The sequence below is a fragment of the Pezoporus wallicus genome, unplaced genomic scaffold (genome assembly GCF_028554395.1).
Source record: "Pezoporus wallicus isolate ANWC-B61680 ecotype Strahan unplaced genomic scaffold, APGP_CSIRO_Pwel_v1 scaffold_3294, whole genome shotgun sequence".
In the NCBI taxonomy this organism is placed as follows: Eukaryota; Metazoa; Chordata; class Aves; order Psittaciformes; family Psittacidae; genus Pezoporus; species Pezoporus wallicus.
The window spans coordinates 15,817,629-15,835,242 of record NW_026635478.1 but is presented as its reverse complement, the minus strand read 5'-3'; the positions used below and the strand labels follow the sequence as shown (position 1 = coordinate 15,835,242).

Sequence of the window (17,614 nt, the reverse complement as noted above, 5' to 3'; positions counted from 1 at the left end):
TATCCACATTTTAAAAAATCTCAATGCATTCTTTTTTAAAGAAACACCTTCCGAGCAATGGCTTGCTTTAAAATAAATCACAATTTTTCTGTCAGGAACACACCTTTTGCCATCTATGGCAAAATTCCACACCACACCACCCCCCCCCCCAATTTAGCTAAATAATGAGCCTTTGAGTAATTATAGCTTGATACTGCTCAGAAAGAAAAAACTAACAGGAGTCAGGAAGGATAGTTAATTATAATTTTTTTAAACTGTGGGTCTGATAAAAGTAATAGCACATGTTTTAAGGTCCAGGTTACAATGCACTTGCACAAAGGGCCCTGGTTGTGGCTACAGGGTCACCTCTCTCTGACCTCTCCTAGCCTAGGATGGTGTCATCGCTCCTGGACACCTGCCTGTGGGAAGTGGTGTCCCCACTCTGAGTGTGGTACGAGGGTTGCCCAGGCAAGCAGAAACCTGGCTGTGAGGAAACAGGGCGGAGCACAGGGAGGAGGAGGAGAGAGAAACGAAAATACAAAACCAAAACAAAACAAAGCCCAACCAAAATAACCCAGCAGAAGAGCGGGAGACACCCAGCCTCTCTGCTGGCAGTGCCCAAAGTACTTCTCCTTTCCATTTCAACTGCCAGGCCCCTCCTTCCCCCCAGGACATGCAGGGAAGCCTGGGCACCCTGCAGCTTCCCAGCCATGGCACGCATACGCTGCATCCACCCTGTACCCGTAGCACTCACACTGCCTGCTCCCAGCACTGCCTGCACCCTCCGGGCCTCCAAGGCATAGGGCTGGGGGCCCAAACTCGTGCCACTGCTACCCTGTCCTGACCTGTCCCCTCCCCAGTGTACAAGCAGGTCTGATGTGCTGCCAGACACAGTGTGCAAGGGCATGAGGTGCTTGAGCACCAGGAATGGCACTCCACAGCATGACTGTGACGCCACAGCTCCAGAATGCCATGAAGGAATGGAAGAGATCCTAAACCTCATTAAATCTGGGAAAAAATGGAGATGCTGTCAATCCTAGATAATTAGCAGGATGTCCAGGAAGATAAAAGGTGCAATTATAACATGTAGCACTGTTGTTTTCAAAGCGCCCACTGTATCATAACGTCTCTACTCAGCATTGTAAAGAAAGCTGGTTTTATTATTCCCTTTAGACCAGTGTATTAGTCTCTGGCTTATCTGACCTGTGCTTACAACCATCTCTGCTCCATCAGGGAAGCTAGCCTGAGAAACTCCTTTGTGCCTTCTGGCCTCCCTGGTTGCTGTACCTCTTGCCACACTCCCTCTTTATTCATGAATCCTTCCCCTCCCAGTTTTCTCTCCCCTCTTTTCTTTTTCTTGCCAAAGCAAGGAGTTTTTAATAGCTAAAGAACGAAAACACCTCCCACGCCTCACCTCAGAAAAGCTAACTCTCTGTCTTACTCACTCTTTTTGATTTCCAAACTTCTCCTGCTAGCTTAGAGTCTTCCTTTGAAGCACTGGTTCTTCAAATACTAGCATGTGAGTAAAACTTTTGTTAATCATGTAGCTCCAATGGCCTCCAGGGGGGCAATCCATGTGAGTAAATAATTGAGATGTGGGATGGAGACCATGGCATTTAGCAGAGATGGAAAAGTTTTCTATTGGATATTGTGATTTGATCAGAATCAAGATATGACAATGGAATATACAGACTTCAGTCCAGAATGGAATAGTATCTGACTTGCAGAAAATTTTAACAGTAGGCTTGAAGGTCTTCAGGGTGCAGAGGTCATATTGATGTAGGTGGATTGACTAGATAAACTTTGGAGGCTTCCTCTAGATCAGCTTATTCTGATTCACCACAGTGAAATGGAGGAAAAGATAAATTGAAGCAAAGAAGAATTGCTTTGTCTTACTCATTTCCATGCATGAAACCAAAGTGCAGTATGGTTCAGCTGTACTGTTTCAATTATTTTTGCTTTAAAACTGATACTAAATATTTCTTTGACTCCAAGGTCACCTGCACATGGGATGTACTCTTTGCACAGATTAATTTTAGATCCTCGAGTTTTGTCATTATCAAAACAGAATGTTTCTTTCCCACTGGCATTGGGCTGATTACAATAGTAAAAAAGGATAAGCCGTGCTGTAGATTTGCATCTGTGGGAATGACTATGAAGACCCAACTTTTTAGTGCAGGGAAACAAAAAGTATTTTTGAGATATCAGTCCAGCCATGTCAATGTGTAGCTCAGCACAGCTTACTCTGCTCGTTTCTGGACTGAGGTTTGTACCCTGCTTTGTGCTCCATGTTGCTAGAGGGAAGTTGCTAGCAACACCCAATTAAAACAAGAACTGAATATTTACTCCCCATCACTGCCACTGCTTTGACTGCGGTGTAAATGCACCACTAATGACTTGGCTAATGGGAGGGGAAAATTACGTGTCAGAGCCAAGTACAGAACCAGGAATTTGGGGCTGTCAGCCAGCTTGTTAGCTCACACTGTGTGCCTCTAATGCAACGCATTGATTTATGACTCTTACAATAACATTTTTAGGAAATCATTTCACTGGCTATTTATTTGTGTGTTGGAGCAACCTGGTGAGGTTGGGAAACTAAAGCAGACCCTGCTTACAAATCAAAAGAAAAATTGTAAGAACAAGGCTAATTAACCACTGGAATAACTTTTCTAAAGATGTGATGGTTTTCCATCATATTCTGTTGCACAGTCGATACTAGGTAATTGTATTAAATACATGCTATAGCTCCAGTAGGAGCTCTGTGTATCACTGGAAATGATTGTTTCAAGTTCTTTGGATTCTGTTACGTCTGAGATGAGATTATGTGGTTGCAATGGTCCCTCTTAATAATAAAAAATCCCATGACACTGTGCCCGTCATTAAGTCTGGGTATTTGTGTTTCTGTGGAGTAACAGACTGAGATCCCATAAGTGACAGATTTAAAACTGGCAAATATTTTCATGAAAGGGACTACCAAATTACAGATGCATTCCGCAGAAGTGGATGCCCTGCCAGAACTGCAGCTGATATAAAGTACAGTGATGAATTAGCAAGCTCAGAGAGAATTAACCCATCAATAAAATGACAGATGGTACATTTCAAAGCATCTGGTCAGATCTCATGGAATTTCTCGGCTGCTACATGTTCAGTCAGAAAGCAATAGTGGGGATAGGTAGTCCATGATCACCTTGTAGTATTTCAGTGGATGCCTCAGAAGAGCAGATGAGGATAGTGAGCAGTGGATAAGGTGTTTGTCTACTTGGGGGTTTGTATGCACCCTTTCATGGACTGGTTCCTCTTTAATATCCTTATAGATCTATATAAAAAGGTGGGGTTTTTTTTCTAGTCTGTTTACCGTTAGCTAAGTTTCTTAATGGTAAGCTAAATTTCTTAACTAACATTTTTTTCTGTGTGCTCAGGTGAACACATCCTAGAGTTGCTAGAGTGTAAGTACTCTGTGCAAAGTAACCCCCTTTAAATAGCCTTATGTTGCCTACCTAGAAATTGAGGCATCTAGAATCCCCAGTGGGTCCTCAAAGTGTGTGTTGCTGCATTTGAGGTTCTTTTCTTTTCATATCTATTTTCTGTGTGGTTTATGAATCATTGATAACCATAAAGATTATAAAAAAATCCAGCAAAATAAGACTTGTTTCCAGAAAAAAATAAAGGAAGATGAAAAGAAAAAAACAAGGGGAAAATGTGTTTAGGTCCAAACTGATGGCAAGCTTATTTGTTCATCTTTAAGATGCATTTACTTATTCCAATTCAATCTTTATTTCTGTTCTGCCATAGACTTAATGTCTAGCAATGTAAGCAGTTCATGTTTAAAAACAGAATTCACCTTTAAATGTGCTTAGACTTGAAAAAATATGCCTGGCGAGGTCATTTGCAGAGCAAGAGTTAATGCATCATGCAAACAGCTAAATAAAGGTTACAATCTGAGTGGAATTATTCAGAGCTCAGGGAGAAATCTGGTATTTGCAGTCTGTCACCGGGTTTGAGAAGCCTGGCTCTCTCAGTGTCACTGCCACCCAGAGACATCCTGCTTTCTGCGGTGGTGGTACAAGAGGGGACTGCAGTGCTGGACAGTCTTTCTGTAAAAAGCAGCAAAACCAGGAGCAGTGGGAAGTGTGAGGAATGTGTGGAATGAGGGATGAGTATGAGCCCGTCTTTGACCTTACCAGTGTAAATAGCCACTTTTTCTCCTCTCTTTTCCTCTTCAGGATAGCTGAAGTACCAAAGTCAGGACTGCATGTGTGATCCCTGATACCCCTGGGGAGGATTGCTGCATGGAGGGCTATGAAGAGCCGTGTGCCTCTTGAGACTTGCCAGTTAAGTATGGCAATTTTGGGCCTTATCTGATAAGGGCACCTTGTCCTTCTTTTCCACCAACAGCCTCTGGAGTCGAGGGTGTCGCACTGGGGCAAAATACACCCAAAGTATGTATATGGTACAGCCAGGATAAAAATGCATCACTTTTAAATGCCTAGGCTTTTTTAGAGTTGGCAATCTCCACAGAAGTGTTGTTCTAAGATTGCGCTCTACATTTCGTTTCCTTGTTTTGTTTCTATAAGCAAAGCACTTGACTGATTGTGCTAGAAATCAACTGCTATGGGCATTCACTTCAATGGGCGAACTTTAAATGAGTCATCAGGGACTGGCTGCTGCTGAGTTCAAAGAGAAAGACATCCAAAACCTCTAGCCAAGCCAAGTTATGGTGAGAAATATCAGATACAAAGAGGAGAAAACTGGAAGGCACGGTAGGGTGAAAGACAGATACAGCTTGGTTTTCCGGTCCATAAATGGTCAGATTAAGGCAAGGCTGGAGAGGAGATTAAAAACAGCACCACCACCAAAACCCAAATCAAACCCATCCCACCATAAAATTTCACTGAGGGAAGTTCTTTGAGCATCAGGAAACGTGCTCTGGAGTTGATGCTCTCTAAGCTGCGTGCAATAACCTGGAGATGGAAACACACTGAGAAAGTTAATATGGTACTTGACAAAATATTGGAAAATGTATTAGAAAGAATAGTTCTGTGCAGGGCAGACGGTGGAACAAATACCCTGCTAAGCTCCTGCATTCATTCCTCCTTTTTCACCAATGATTTTTACCAATGAAGTCTCCTCACGCTCAGATAACTCAAAGAGGAGGACCCAGCCCCCATATTGCAGGCAAGGTAAAGAAACTGTGTTTATAAAAATGGAAAAAAAGAGGAAGATAGAAGAAAAAATAGAAGGGGGGGGGGGGGGGGGGTGGGGGGTGGGGGGGTGTCGGGTGGGGAAAGAATAGAAGTCTAAAGTTGGGCGTTACTTCTCCCCAGAATAGGCTTGAGCAGCAGACTCCCCCAAAAAAGACTAGAGAAAGATTGCCATCTTCTGGAAGGATAAATATCTGCCATTATTCAGAATACAAAACCTCATACATTCATATTTTGGAAACCGTAGCATATTTCTGATAAATTTATTTTTCAACCTGAATTCTTGTCCATATAAATCTAATTAATTTGCATTTCATCAACATTTATGCTGTGATCACAGCTTTAGAAACTGACATAGCATCCTGGATTTTAATGAGAATTTTATCAAGCTTAAAATTAGGAACCTATTAACATTAAGGATTATCAGTAGAGAGATGGACTGAGCCTGAAAAACAGGCTTTCTTTTTACTGAGCATTTAGAAGCCAAAATTAAGGTGTCCAGATTTAATAATGAAATAAACTGAATAATGAAAATAAAATAAAAGTTACCACTCTCCTTTTAAACAGTGTCAACTTTATTCTACTTTCTCCAGTAAATTAAGCACACCCGTGTCAAAGAGAACCTTTGTCTTAACCAGATAACCTGCAGGCAGTCCATGGCCCATGGAAACATTTAGCATTGCTTTCAGTTAGCCCGTCTTAGAAATGATTATCTATATTAGAGGAGTTTATGCAGTGACCAGGATTAAAGCAGCCTCAGCGCTACCAACTGTTCTGCTCAGGGCAGGAAGGGTCAGGAGCCCGTGATAGCACAGCCCACATATGGGACTGTGAACCTGTCAGCTCTGTCTGCTGCCTCTGCTGTGCAGGGGCTGTCACCCACGGAGATTCGTACGCCTGCCTCCCAGCCTCTGGGCTCTGGTGTTGGAACCAGGGATGAAAGCAGATGGAGCACTGGTTTCCTCTGTCCCGTCAGAGCAGCAGGGCAAACACGCAGGAAATCTGCCTCAATCCTTCCCAGTGGTGGTGGGGGTCTCACCCACTTGACACTGGGCAAGGCCTTTGCAGGGAAGATGGGGTGAATGCTTTCAGGATGCTCCTTGCAGTTTGATTCAGTGTGGCACTGCTTCATGCCCTTTTAAGTGACAGCTCATTCTCACGAGAGGTGATGCCATTCTTACTTCTCACTGTTCTGATGCCAAACAAGGTGTATCAATACCCTCAGGTATTGTAGGAGCCTTTAAACTTTCAGGACAAAAGCTTAGAGGGGCTTAGCGTGAGTGTGAATCTTTCTGTCTCTCCCTACCAGCTTCCCAGATTCATACGATGTGAAACTGCTGGGAGCTGGGATTCTTGGTGAGCTTCACACCTTGGTAAAAGCAGCCACTAAGAGGGACACTGACAGCCTTCCCTATGCTCCCATCCTTTGAATATGGGACTTGTTTGACTCATCACTGTTATGGTGGTGATGCTGATCTGCCACTCAGCAATGTTTCTGCTGAGGGGATCCTTTTGTCAATAAAATCCTCCCATAGGCAGAGCTGGCTTAGCATCTTTTAAGGGTCTGAAATCCTCAGTCCTCAAAGATGCAAACTTCCCTCTCACCACTACTTTTTCTTCTCCCCTTTCCACAACTGGCAGGTCTGGACAGGCAGACATCCCAGGGCTGGCGGGCTTGTGGCCTCTTGCCATTCTGTTGAGACAGTGCACAAGGCAAGGGGTGACATGATACTAAGGTCACTCCTGACACTGGTAGTTTCTGAGCTAAGGTCCCTCAGAAAGCCTTCAGCTCGCTCCATACAAGCTCCCAAACAGCCACCACATGGAGATGGTTGGGATCTTTCTGTGTTTTATGAAAACTTTCTGCTCAGTCAATACAGGTCACTGTTCTGCACTTAGTCCCAGGGCACATCACCAATCACTTCCTGTATAATCTCCCAGAACAGCTGTGCTGTGATTGCATTGTGGATTACAAAATGACCATTTTCCACAAAACAGCTGCTGGATGGAAGGAAAGCACTTAATAATCACTGGGGATGTGGGGGAAGAGGGGAGGAGATGAAGGAGAGAGGGGTCTTGAAGCAATTGGTTTTCCTGGAGTATCTAGAGATAAGAAAACCAGCAGACAAAGTGTGAGTCTCATTTCTGTATTGCTCCTACGAATTAACAGGACTTCGAGGACTTGCTGCCAAGGTAAATTCAACTCTCTTTCATCTATCGAGATACTGCGGTCACTTGTTGTCAGTAAGTGCTTAGTTTCATGGAGGGGAACTTTTCTGACAATATACTCATGGAGGAGTAGTTCAGATTTGTTTCTCATTCTCTGTGTGCATTCTCATCCTTGATCCAGTTCCTTCTTCTGACTCATTTGTTTCATATCGTTTTTTGCCTTTTTCCTTATCAGTTCTGAAATTATATGGCTTTTCAAATACTATCACAAAGCAACAGGAGGTAATATTTTTCTCACTATTGAAGGTATAAATTAAAAATAATATTTTTGTCAATATTATGAATGGAAAGATATTTTTAAAACATAAAAGCAGAAGCAAACTGAAACCTGACGACAGAAAATCTTGTAAGCGAGCATTAATGAAAAACTATGTGTGCTGAAGGATACTATTTTCAGATGAAAAATCATGGTTTTGAGAACAATTGTATCTATAATTTCCTTTTCAGTCATAAACCAAATTTTGCACTGAAAAAACTTTCACTGAGAAATTTGCCACCAGAAACCTTCACATTATTAACTGTTCCTAGGAGTTACCTGCTTTGTGAAAACTTTGGTATCCAACATGCCTTCAGATCACGGAAGTTGTTAGTTATGCCATTACTAAGATGTTGCCATCTCCAGGGTGCAGCATCACCGTTGTTGAAAGAAATGCTCTAGTGAAAAGAAAAAAGAAGCCAGAGTATAAAAACATATTGGAATTTTTCAGGAGCTGGGTATTTTCTTCCCTCATTCTTCAATGAGGGTGTTCTGCATCACGCACTGTTTCCTCAGTGCAGTGACAGTCCTGCTTTCCAAGAGAAACTTCAGCACCATCATTAGTGACCGCATTTCCAAGCTTGCTGGTTTGCAGAACAAATGCTTTTAACTGCACCACTTTTAGCTGTGGTGCACCCACAAACAAAGCAAACCTCAGTTTCACATTGTTTATTTACAGTACTATCCACAGCATGCTGGGCCTTTCAGCCCTGGGTGAGTCAACCAAAGTTATCTGAAGAGGACCAGCAGCAGGCAGTGTCTGTACAAACTCAAATCAATTCATGGGCAAATAGATTTTGAGAGTCATAAATAGGAAAGGGTGGGAGTATCTGGATGAAGTTGTGCCAAACATAGGGAGTGCCACGTGGGAAGAGACATGGCGTTGATTACATGAAAGTTGTGTGGGTAGGAGACATCTAATCAATCCATGGAGTGATAAGTTGAGGTTCTCAGAAGTCAGTGCAAGGTTTTGCAGGAACCTGAAGCTTCTTCTGAGTTAGAAAGACCACAGGACCCTGGTACAGAAACTGCTTTCTGGATTACTTTTTCTGATGAGATTGAACTGGAAAGAGTGTTCATGGGAGCGTTTGCTCTCCAAAAAAAGCCCTTTGGCACTTTGTGAGAGCAGAGACATTGCCATCCCACCACCATCCCCAATTTCTGATGTGCAGAGCAGTGCTTGCTCAGGTGGGAGGTGCTGCTGTAGGGCTTAAACTCCAGCTGCCAGATCTGGATAGCTGTGTCACCCTTCTGAGCAGGTCACTGCTTTGATACATGATCTTCAGTGACCTGGGAACATTTTCCTGCCTTTTCCCACTCTGAAATTGACAGACTCCCTACCTCCCTAGGTATAGTAGTGAACAGCTTGAAAAAGTGTTTTGGGAGACCCAGCAGCAAGAATTCTCATTTAGCTGGACAGAGCATTCATCATGCCTCATCTAAAGGCAACATACAGTATTTTGGGAAGTTAGTTAACAGTTCTTCCCTACCATCTCTGAGATGGAGCAAACATGACTTCCCTTTTATTTTGCTGATGTGCTTACACACCCCGATGTTCTCAGCCCTGCAATGTCCACTGAGTCACCCTCTCTTCCCCTGCACAGATATTTAGAGTACTTTGAAATGATTAAATGACTGAAGCTAACCTATTGCTCCACTGCCCTGGCCTTCAGGAAATGGTTCTTTCATGCTTAGTGAGCTGTTGGGATGTTGTGAGGAGAGCAGAGTGCTCATATCCCCTCCCTGCAGGTGCGCACTGGGAAGAGCTTGGATTTGTAAGGCTATATGGGATACGTGGATGGTGTGACAGTTCCTCCTGTTTGTGTGTTGTAGATGGAGCTGCTGAAGGGATTGCCATGGCGCCGTGCTTTCCTGGCTGTCATCCTCAACCTGCTTGCCCTCAGCCTCTCCACCACTGCCTTGCTTGGCAGCTACTGGTGCACTGGGACCCAAAAAGTACCCAAGCCTTTGTGTGGGAAGAGCAAGGCCACCAAGTGCATTGGTGTCCCCATGCCGTCCGATGCAGGTGCAGGCAATGTTTCATCCCAGGAAGTGGTGCACTACAGCTGGGAGACAGGGGATGACCGCTTTGACTTCCGATACTTCCACACAGGGATGTGGCTTTCCTGTGAAGAGAGCATGGAAGGGCCAGGTAGCATCTTGGCTAGATAGCCACAACTTCTTCCCTTGTATTTACTCCACAGGAGTTTGGAAATGAGAGGTGGGAGGTTGATAATACGTGGGAGAAAAGCCTTATTCATTTTCCTAGCTAACATCAGCCCTGTGCACTGCTGTGGTCATTATAGTTCCATCCTTCATTAGGCTGTTTAGGGAGGGGGCAAGGGAGAATGGTTGTCTCTGGTGTGCTCTTCAGTCTGGAATAGGGCTGTGAAGTGCAAGTGATGGTGGTGGCAGTGACCTTGTGATAGCGTCATTCAACCTGATGTGAACTGCAGTGAGCCTCCTATCCCCTTCCCTGAATCTCCATTCCTACACACAGCTTACTACACATTCCCAGGGCACATTTGTGCATGTCTCTTCAGAGATCTAAGTGGAGTGGTTAGTGTTGACAATTTATGGTTATCACTGTGAGGGCTGCAGTAGATGGTGTTCTTAAATCACCAAACTGAGAGGTTTTGTGAATTGAACAGGGACTAAGCTGAGAGAGAAGTTTGCCTTATAGATACAGGGAAAACCTGGAAAACCTGGAGGGTCTGAACACAAAGAAACTAAAGTTAGGAGGCAAATTGACCTGAGGGTTAGAACTGCAGTATTGTAATTTTGTTAGCAGCTTTTGTGATATTGTGACTGGTTTCATTTATGATTTTTGACCATGTGGGACTGGCACTATAAGGCCTGGAGTGCCAGGGGCTGATCATGCAACCTGTACTATACCACTTTGGTGCCTCCCTTCACCCTTGGCTTGCTTCTGCCCAGCCCTGCAGACATCCTTCTGATGAAACCTGTGCCATGCCAGCACAGGTGGATGCTCTGCAGTGCACGGATGCTCCTTATGACCTAGCACACACATCTAGGATCAGAACTGACCCAGAAGGTGGCCAACAGGGAGACTTGTATCTAAAGATGCGGTGATGAAAGTCACTTTCGTCAGGCCCATTCACCTGAGGCCACAGCCTTCTGTCCAGCTGTCTCCAAGCAGACATCTCGCCTTTAACTAAGCCACCGTTCTACTACAGCATTTCTTATGTTCTTATCTTGTTGCTGTCAGAGTTTGAAAATAAAGAACTGGTGGATAAAAGCAGACAGAAGGGGGGTGGGAGCAGGAGAGAATGTGCTTGAAATTCCTGTCGTAATGAGAAGGCTGCTTCTTTATGAGCATTTCCAGACATGATGTGGAGGGAGATGTGTATATTTGGGACTGGTTTGGGTTGGGGTGTGTTTCCATGGTGCTTGTGGGAACAGGACTACATCCCTTGACAGCTTTCTCTGAAAGAACTGTCTGGCCACCCGGCTGTCCTGGAATAACCCCGATGCCTGAAGGAATGCAGTGTTACATCTGGATTGCAGCAGAGCATGGGGTAGAGCACATAGTCTATATCCCCTGCTTCCTGTAAATCAAGTACAACCCACCTGCCACTCTGGGTTTTTGAAGCAAGTGCACAGACAATAACAATAAAAAAGGGGCTGCTATGAGCAGAAGGAGTTCGAGTTGAGCTGGAGAAAGGATTTCATTATTCAGGCTAATCTCAGGATCAGTCTAGATGATCCATTAGTGAATAACCTCATTAAAGTTCTAGGTGAAGTAGCAAACTGCAAGTTAATGAGGACTGCAGATGGCACTAAACTGGGTAGTGACCTGAGAGCTGTGGATGACAGAAGTAATACAGGAGATTGGGAGAGATTAGAACTGGGGATAGAAATTAAGAAAATGAGATTCTTACAATGAAAAGCGGCAGCCGGATACTTCTGGGAGAAAATACTGTGCCAAGTAGAGAAGAGGACCCTCAAATGCAATAATACAGTAGGCAGTAAGAGACACAGATAATAATGTTGGACTCTCAGCTGGGACAATCATTTGCATCTGGCCAATGTAAAAAGCCAAAGTAAATATGAACACCATTTGTCCAAATAGCATGCCTAAAATGCGAGGACAGAAGACCATGCATATCTCTGTGTGATTCTCTGCCACAGAAGAGGGACTCACATCCCTGTCAGGCAGAGTTTCACTTAGGAAGAATCTTTGTTTTGTTTTCTTCTTTGGGAAGCAGTGCTGGAACTGCTCTGCTGAGACTGGGGTGAGTGGGAATTCAAGTCCTCAGCAGAAGTGATGGGTCTGCAGCCTGTCATAAGCTGCACACTTAATAGGCCTGACCCTCAGTACTGTTGTGAATAAGCAGCAACAGAATTTTATATTCAACAGAGCCTCATAAGGTTTATAAATTGCCGTTTTTTTTTATCTGGAAAAAACACTTCTAGTTTCCAGGCAGTCATTGCCTTCCTCTATCTTGCCCCAGTGAAGATCTGGAAAGATGGTAAGAAAGAGAGCAGAGGTGAAAAGATCTGATGAGTAGACTCAGGGATGACTGGAGCTATGCATTGAAGAGAGAGAGGAAGAGATTTTCTTTTCCCTTATGTACCCTGCATTGTTTTGTGAACTAATGCCTTTCTCTGGTTTTGTGTTTCAGAAGAGAAATGCCGTAGTTTTATTGAGCTTTCACCGCCAGCAGAGAGAGGTAAGAGCAAATCCCCATACCTCACTGTAGCTGCCCATTGCACCTCCTTGAGATGGGGGATCTGCAACATATCACTTGTGTGAGGACAGCAGGGTGACTCCCCAAAGAGCCAGGCATGAAACCCTGAAAGAGAAAAGATATTTGCTAAACACAGATGTTTGCCTAAACCACTGCTATCTGTGAGCTCAGTGCTGGAAACCTCAAACCTCCTTCCATCTGAAATGGGAAACTGCAACAGCCAGCAGGGAGATGAGTACTCTCAGGGAGCTCATCTTCTTTTTCTGCCTTGTTTCCCCTATTTTACACTGGCAAAAACTGATGACCTGCCTTTATAAAGTGATGCACATTCCCATGTGAAGGGTCTTGTGCAAGTGGCAGATTAACCTGGGTCACTCTTGGCACAACAGCAGAGTAGAGAAACCTCACCTACTTATTCTTTTGGGAAACAGTATGCACGCAATTCAGATACTGCTGGTGTACAAGAGCATTCTGAAGTCACGCAGATCTCCACTTTTTCTTAAAATGAATGACTTACCTGCATTTACTGAATGACTCACCTGCATTTACTGAATGACTTGCATTTCCTGCAGAATGCTCAACTCACAGGGAGTAGCAATGCATTCTTCTTCTTTTTCATCTTCTTGTGCTTCATTTCCTGCCCAGGCCGCTGGCTCTGTTGCTTCCAACGTCTTCCTTACAGACTGTTTTGCTAAGAAAGGAGCTTTATGCAACCAGATTACGAGTCTTTGTAAATCTTTCTGTCTGTCCCCCTTACACTCCTCCCCTACTGCTCCTTGTCTAATTGCATCCCAACACTGATAGAAAGACTCATGTAAGACACTGAGCTCCTAGAAATTAATTGGAAGGTCACTGTGAGCTTAACTTGTAGTAACACTGTGATCTTAACAACTCTGTCACCTGCCCTCACCTCTTCCTGCACATAACATCTTTTTAAGATGACCTTGGCCTCCAGCACTGCTGCCATTATATAGTTGGGCCAGCACTGGAGAAGGTGGTATGTGCTGTAACTGCTGATTCTAGGCTGAGCTGGGTGTGCATAGAGCAGCTCCACAATACATAGGCAGCATTACAGGACCAGATTACAGAGCATGTGTAGTCACCAGCCTGGATTCCCAGAGAAAGTGATGCAGAGATCTCTGTGCCCATGTGGTGCTGCAGCCCCCAGGAAACTTTCAGCAGTCTGAGCCCTAATGAAATAGTCTCCTTGATGGTACTGCAGCATGCAAGTCAGCTCCTGTAAGCAGGGAATGCAGCTCATCAGTTCCTGCTGAAGAGCTGTGTGACTCTATGGCACTAGTAACACTGAAGAGTCAAGTAAGTGCTACATTAATGAGGATTTTCTTCACACCCATTTTCTCCAGTTGAATGTCTCCTCTACAGGCATTAATAGCTGCTAACAGTAGTGTTCACAGTGCTGCTTCATTTGTCAGGTTAATATTTCTTCCTCAGTGAATCCTGTGCCTTTCCACAGCTCACCATTACAGAGTGCCTTTTTTTATTCTCCTCCAAGTCCTAATGCACAGGGAGCTCAGCTGTGATCTGTGGTATCACTTGAGTCCCAACCATAACCCCAGCATGAAAGTACCTGCACTCTCTTCAAGCAGCAGGGTGAGTGGTGAATGTAATTGCCCCAGCTGGATATCTACTCCAAGGAATGCAGTTTCATTTTAATGGGGGCTTCAGTGAGAAATACAGGCCTGCAAGTGGCTTTCTGAATTCCAGAGGCAAGGTCCCAGCTGCAGCCATGGATGTATCATACAGTTCTTTACTTAACCAGTTGAGTCCCAAGTTAAAAGTTTTTTGCTTCCATTGTTGTGGTTAGAAAAATACCTTGAAGGTCGTTACGCTAATGGGTAAGCACATCCTAATGGCCAGCTCAGATGTGTCCACGGCCAACCTACAACCACTGGGTTTTGCACTAATGCAAACCAGCTTTCCCCCTCTCTTATTCCCTTGCCTCCAGACAGCATTTTAGTTCCTCTCAGCTTTTGCCATGCCAGATTAGCCAAGCTATCTTCTATGGCAGACTCTTTGTAACCTTTAGCATCCCTTGAGCCTTGCTAGTAGGCTTTTGCATGTTGTTTTTCCTTCTTTCCCGAGGACATCTTTTCAGGATTGGGTTGGGAAGGGGGAGTACTCTCCCTTGAAAAAGCCATCCTGTATTGACATGAGAAGTCTCTGGTTTCTGATAGGAATCCTGTGGCTGTCGCTGGGATCAGAGATGCTGTACATCAGCTTGCTGCTCATCAGCTTCATCCTCCTGATGGTGGAAATGCTGCATACTGGCAATCCTGTCTGTGGGTTGAAGCTCAATGCCTTTGCTGCTGTCTCCTCTGTGCTGTCAGGTAAGTGCGCTACTGCAGGCTTGGAATACCAGCCTCCTCTTCCCCACAAGGCTGAAGTATGCCGCTCTGGCTGTAACTTTGTTTTCTTGTCTTTTGCATTCAGGTCTCCTTGGAATGGTGGCACACATGATGTACACTCAAGTCTTTCAGGCAACGGTTAATCTGGGACCAGAGGACTGGAGACCGCACTCCTGGGACTATGGCTGGGCATTCTAGTATGTGAGCTCTGAAGCCACTTTCACCTCCCCAGCCTTTTGGGCTTCAGCCATGCTACACCCTGCCAAACCCACCTCCTCCTTTCTTGACGTTCTGTTTCCAAAGACAGGTGTCCTGTGATTTTCCTACTGCTAATCTTTCTTTGCCTCATCCACTGCTTTAATAAAGAGCTGCTGAGTTACTCATTGAGTAGCTACCAAAGTTTGGCAAAACAATTGGGTCACACCTGAAAAAGTGCCTTCAACCAGGCTACGGATCAGGTTTACCTCTATGGTGGTTTGCCCTGTTTGGTCTCACCTCTTCGCTGTGTGCAGAGGCCAGTGTCACACTTGTGATGATGCTCTCAAACGTGCATTGTTTTTCTGCATTTCAGTAAGTTGCATGCTGGTTTGACATTTCCATTAACCAATGTCCAAAGGGCCTATTCTTGCAGCACTGAGTCCAGACACATGGTTAAAGATGTGGACACTGTAGGTAGGAAAAGCAGCTGCGAAAAGCAGCTGCAAAAAGCAGGTGGCTCACTGTTGCTTTTCCTAAAGGCTAAAGAAGGTAACTGCAGCTTATGTGCCATAACTGGCTTGAAAAACAGTTGGATGAGCCTTGAGACTGCCCATTGAAAGTGCAGGCTCAGTTTGCAATGTTGCACTGATGATGACCACATTGATTCTTAAGAATTAAACACTCCAGTGCTATGTGCCAGCCATGGACCTCAAATGTCAGTGTGGCCATTTGATGATGCTTGTGTCTGATATCTAGGAAGACACTGAGCAGCCCTGTAATATAGAACTTACTTTCAAGCTGTGCTGTCCTGCTCTAACCAGTTACAGACTTTCCTACTGCCCTTCTTATTTTCCCTGTATCCCTCCCTTCCCTGTGACAGGCTGTTGTGAAGGCCACCAGTATTTACCCTGCTGATTTAAGAAGGATTTTGCGGTGGAATAACCCCTAGAACTGTAATGCTATGAGCCTTAGTCTTTCTAGTTCATGTCCATGCCCAGCAGCTCCTGCCTGGCAGGTCAGGGTGTATCACAGTGCATGCAGTTCAGTTCCTTACACTACTTGGCTTCTCACAGCATGTGCTATTCTTGTGTCTGTCCTGCAGCATGGCCTGGGTTTCCTTCACCTGCTGCATGGCCTCTGCTGTCACCACTCTCAACACCTACACCAAGACGGTGCTGGAGTTCAAAAGGAACCACATCAAGGGCTATGACGGGTGCTTCAAGGATCAGCCTCAGCACCACCAGTGCTTCATACAGCGGCAAATAAGCAGCTACTATGGGCCCCAGGACAAGCCCCTCCATTCAGTCTCTGAGGGAGTCGACTTCTACTCTGATCTGCAGCAGAAAGTGCTACAGCGGGAACCAGAGCTGGATCTGGATGAGGTCTTGGGACAGACAATCGGGGAGGACCATTGTTAGGGATGAGTGCACAGGGGCAGAGCAGTGGGGTCTAGGAAGCACAAAAGCTCTGAGCCAAACACTAGCACCAGTGTTATCAAGTTCCTGGGGAGCTCTTTCTCTACAGTTCAGGGAGTGAGAAGGTGGGCACTGGGACAGGGCAACAGCAGGGTCAGGCGGTAGCAAGGTAGGTCCTCCCCGATCACAGTTTGACTGGTGTCCTCATCTGGGAAGGGTGAAACCAGAGGGACGTGTTGTTGGTGCCAGCTGTCTCTTCAGACTTGCAGATAGTTGAGGCAATTGTCCTAATCCCAGCACTATTGTACCTGGGAATAGATAGCACCATCCAGCTAGCAAATTGCAGTGATGGGCCTATTTGGATGGTGTCACACTGACCTTCCAGCAACCCCTGGTTCAGTGTTAACAGTGAAGAGCACTGGTGCTCTTAACTGACTGGCTGTAATCCTCTCTGAACACCTTGTTCGTTCTTCATATTTAGGCCCAACCTCCTCTGCTCCCTGCCCCCAGATTTAAAGTGCTGCTGCAATAGGAATGGGGAATTGCTTTCAGACATCTCTCTCCTCCTCTTTCCTATTTCTTACTCCCACATGACGCTTTCTTGCTTTTTGCCCCAAAATCTCCCATTCTGTGGTACTTTCCTGCCCATCTCTTTCTACTATGCTCCTCCACAATCTTTAGGGATCCTTGGCTGGGCTTTTGCTTTTTCCTTCATTTCATCTGTCCCCTTCTCCCTATTGTAAAAATACCACAAGCAATCCCCAAAACAAGCAAGCTCATAATCTCCCACTGATTCACATGACACACGATGCTGTACATGGTATTTATTTGCTCCACTGCAGTTCACAGTTCAAATACATTTTCCCAACAATATACAGACAGACTCTTTATTCACAGTGGGGATGTGTGTGCGGGCAGGGTGAATTCACATTATGGAGGAGCTAACATAGCATCATAGAATCATGGAGTGGTTTGGGTTGGAAAGGATCTTACAGCTCATCTAGCTCCAACCCCCTGCCATGGGCAGGGACACCATCTGCTAGACCAGGTTGCTCCAAGCCCCATCCAGCCTGGCCTTGAACACTACCAGGGAAGGAGTAGCCACAGCTTCTCTGGGCAACCTGTGCCAGTGCCTCACCACCCTCACAGTAAACATCACTGCACTCAAATACCAGTTCTCTCAAGAAGAACCTCAGGAGAATAACTACTTCAGGTAACAGTCACTTCACCTTTCCCAGCAAGGTGGTGGCTAAAGAGG

General features: G+C 45.0%; 2 protein-coding genes across 5 annotated transcripts in view; both read left to right on the top strand.

Moving 5' to 3' along the window:
• The window catches only part of GSG1 (germ cell associated 1), an 88,523-nt gene extending 72,057 nt beyond the window's left edge, over positions 1-16,466 (top strand). For 2 of the 4 annotated variants that reach the window (XM_057429929.1, XM_057429915.1), the window contains exons 2-6: positions 9,499-9,817; positions 12,312-12,359; positions 14,573-14,725; positions 14,829-14,940; positions 16,044-16,466. In XM_057429929.1, coding sequence (XP_057285912.1) covers positions 9,499-9,817; positions 12,312-12,359; positions 14,573-14,725; positions 14,829-14,940; positions 16,044-16,359 — 948 coding nt within the window. In that variant the 3' untranslated portion in view covers positions 16,360-16,466. Of the gene's footprint in view, positions 1-6,961; positions 7,374-9,498; positions 9,818-12,311; positions 12,360-14,572; positions 14,726-14,828; positions 14,941-16,043 lie in introns of those variants that run through there. The other 2 variants (XM_057429922.1, XM_057429934.1) reach the window with 2 other exon arrangements.
• Positions 12,327-17,614, top strand: part of LOC130610315 (histone H2A-IV) — a 141,500-nt gene continuing 136,212 nt past the window's right edge. The window contains exon 1 of the mRNA XM_057430086.1: positions 12,327-12,339. The gene's annotated coding sequence lies outside the window, so the exon portion shown is untranslated. The remainder of the gene's footprint in view (positions 12,340-17,614) is intronic.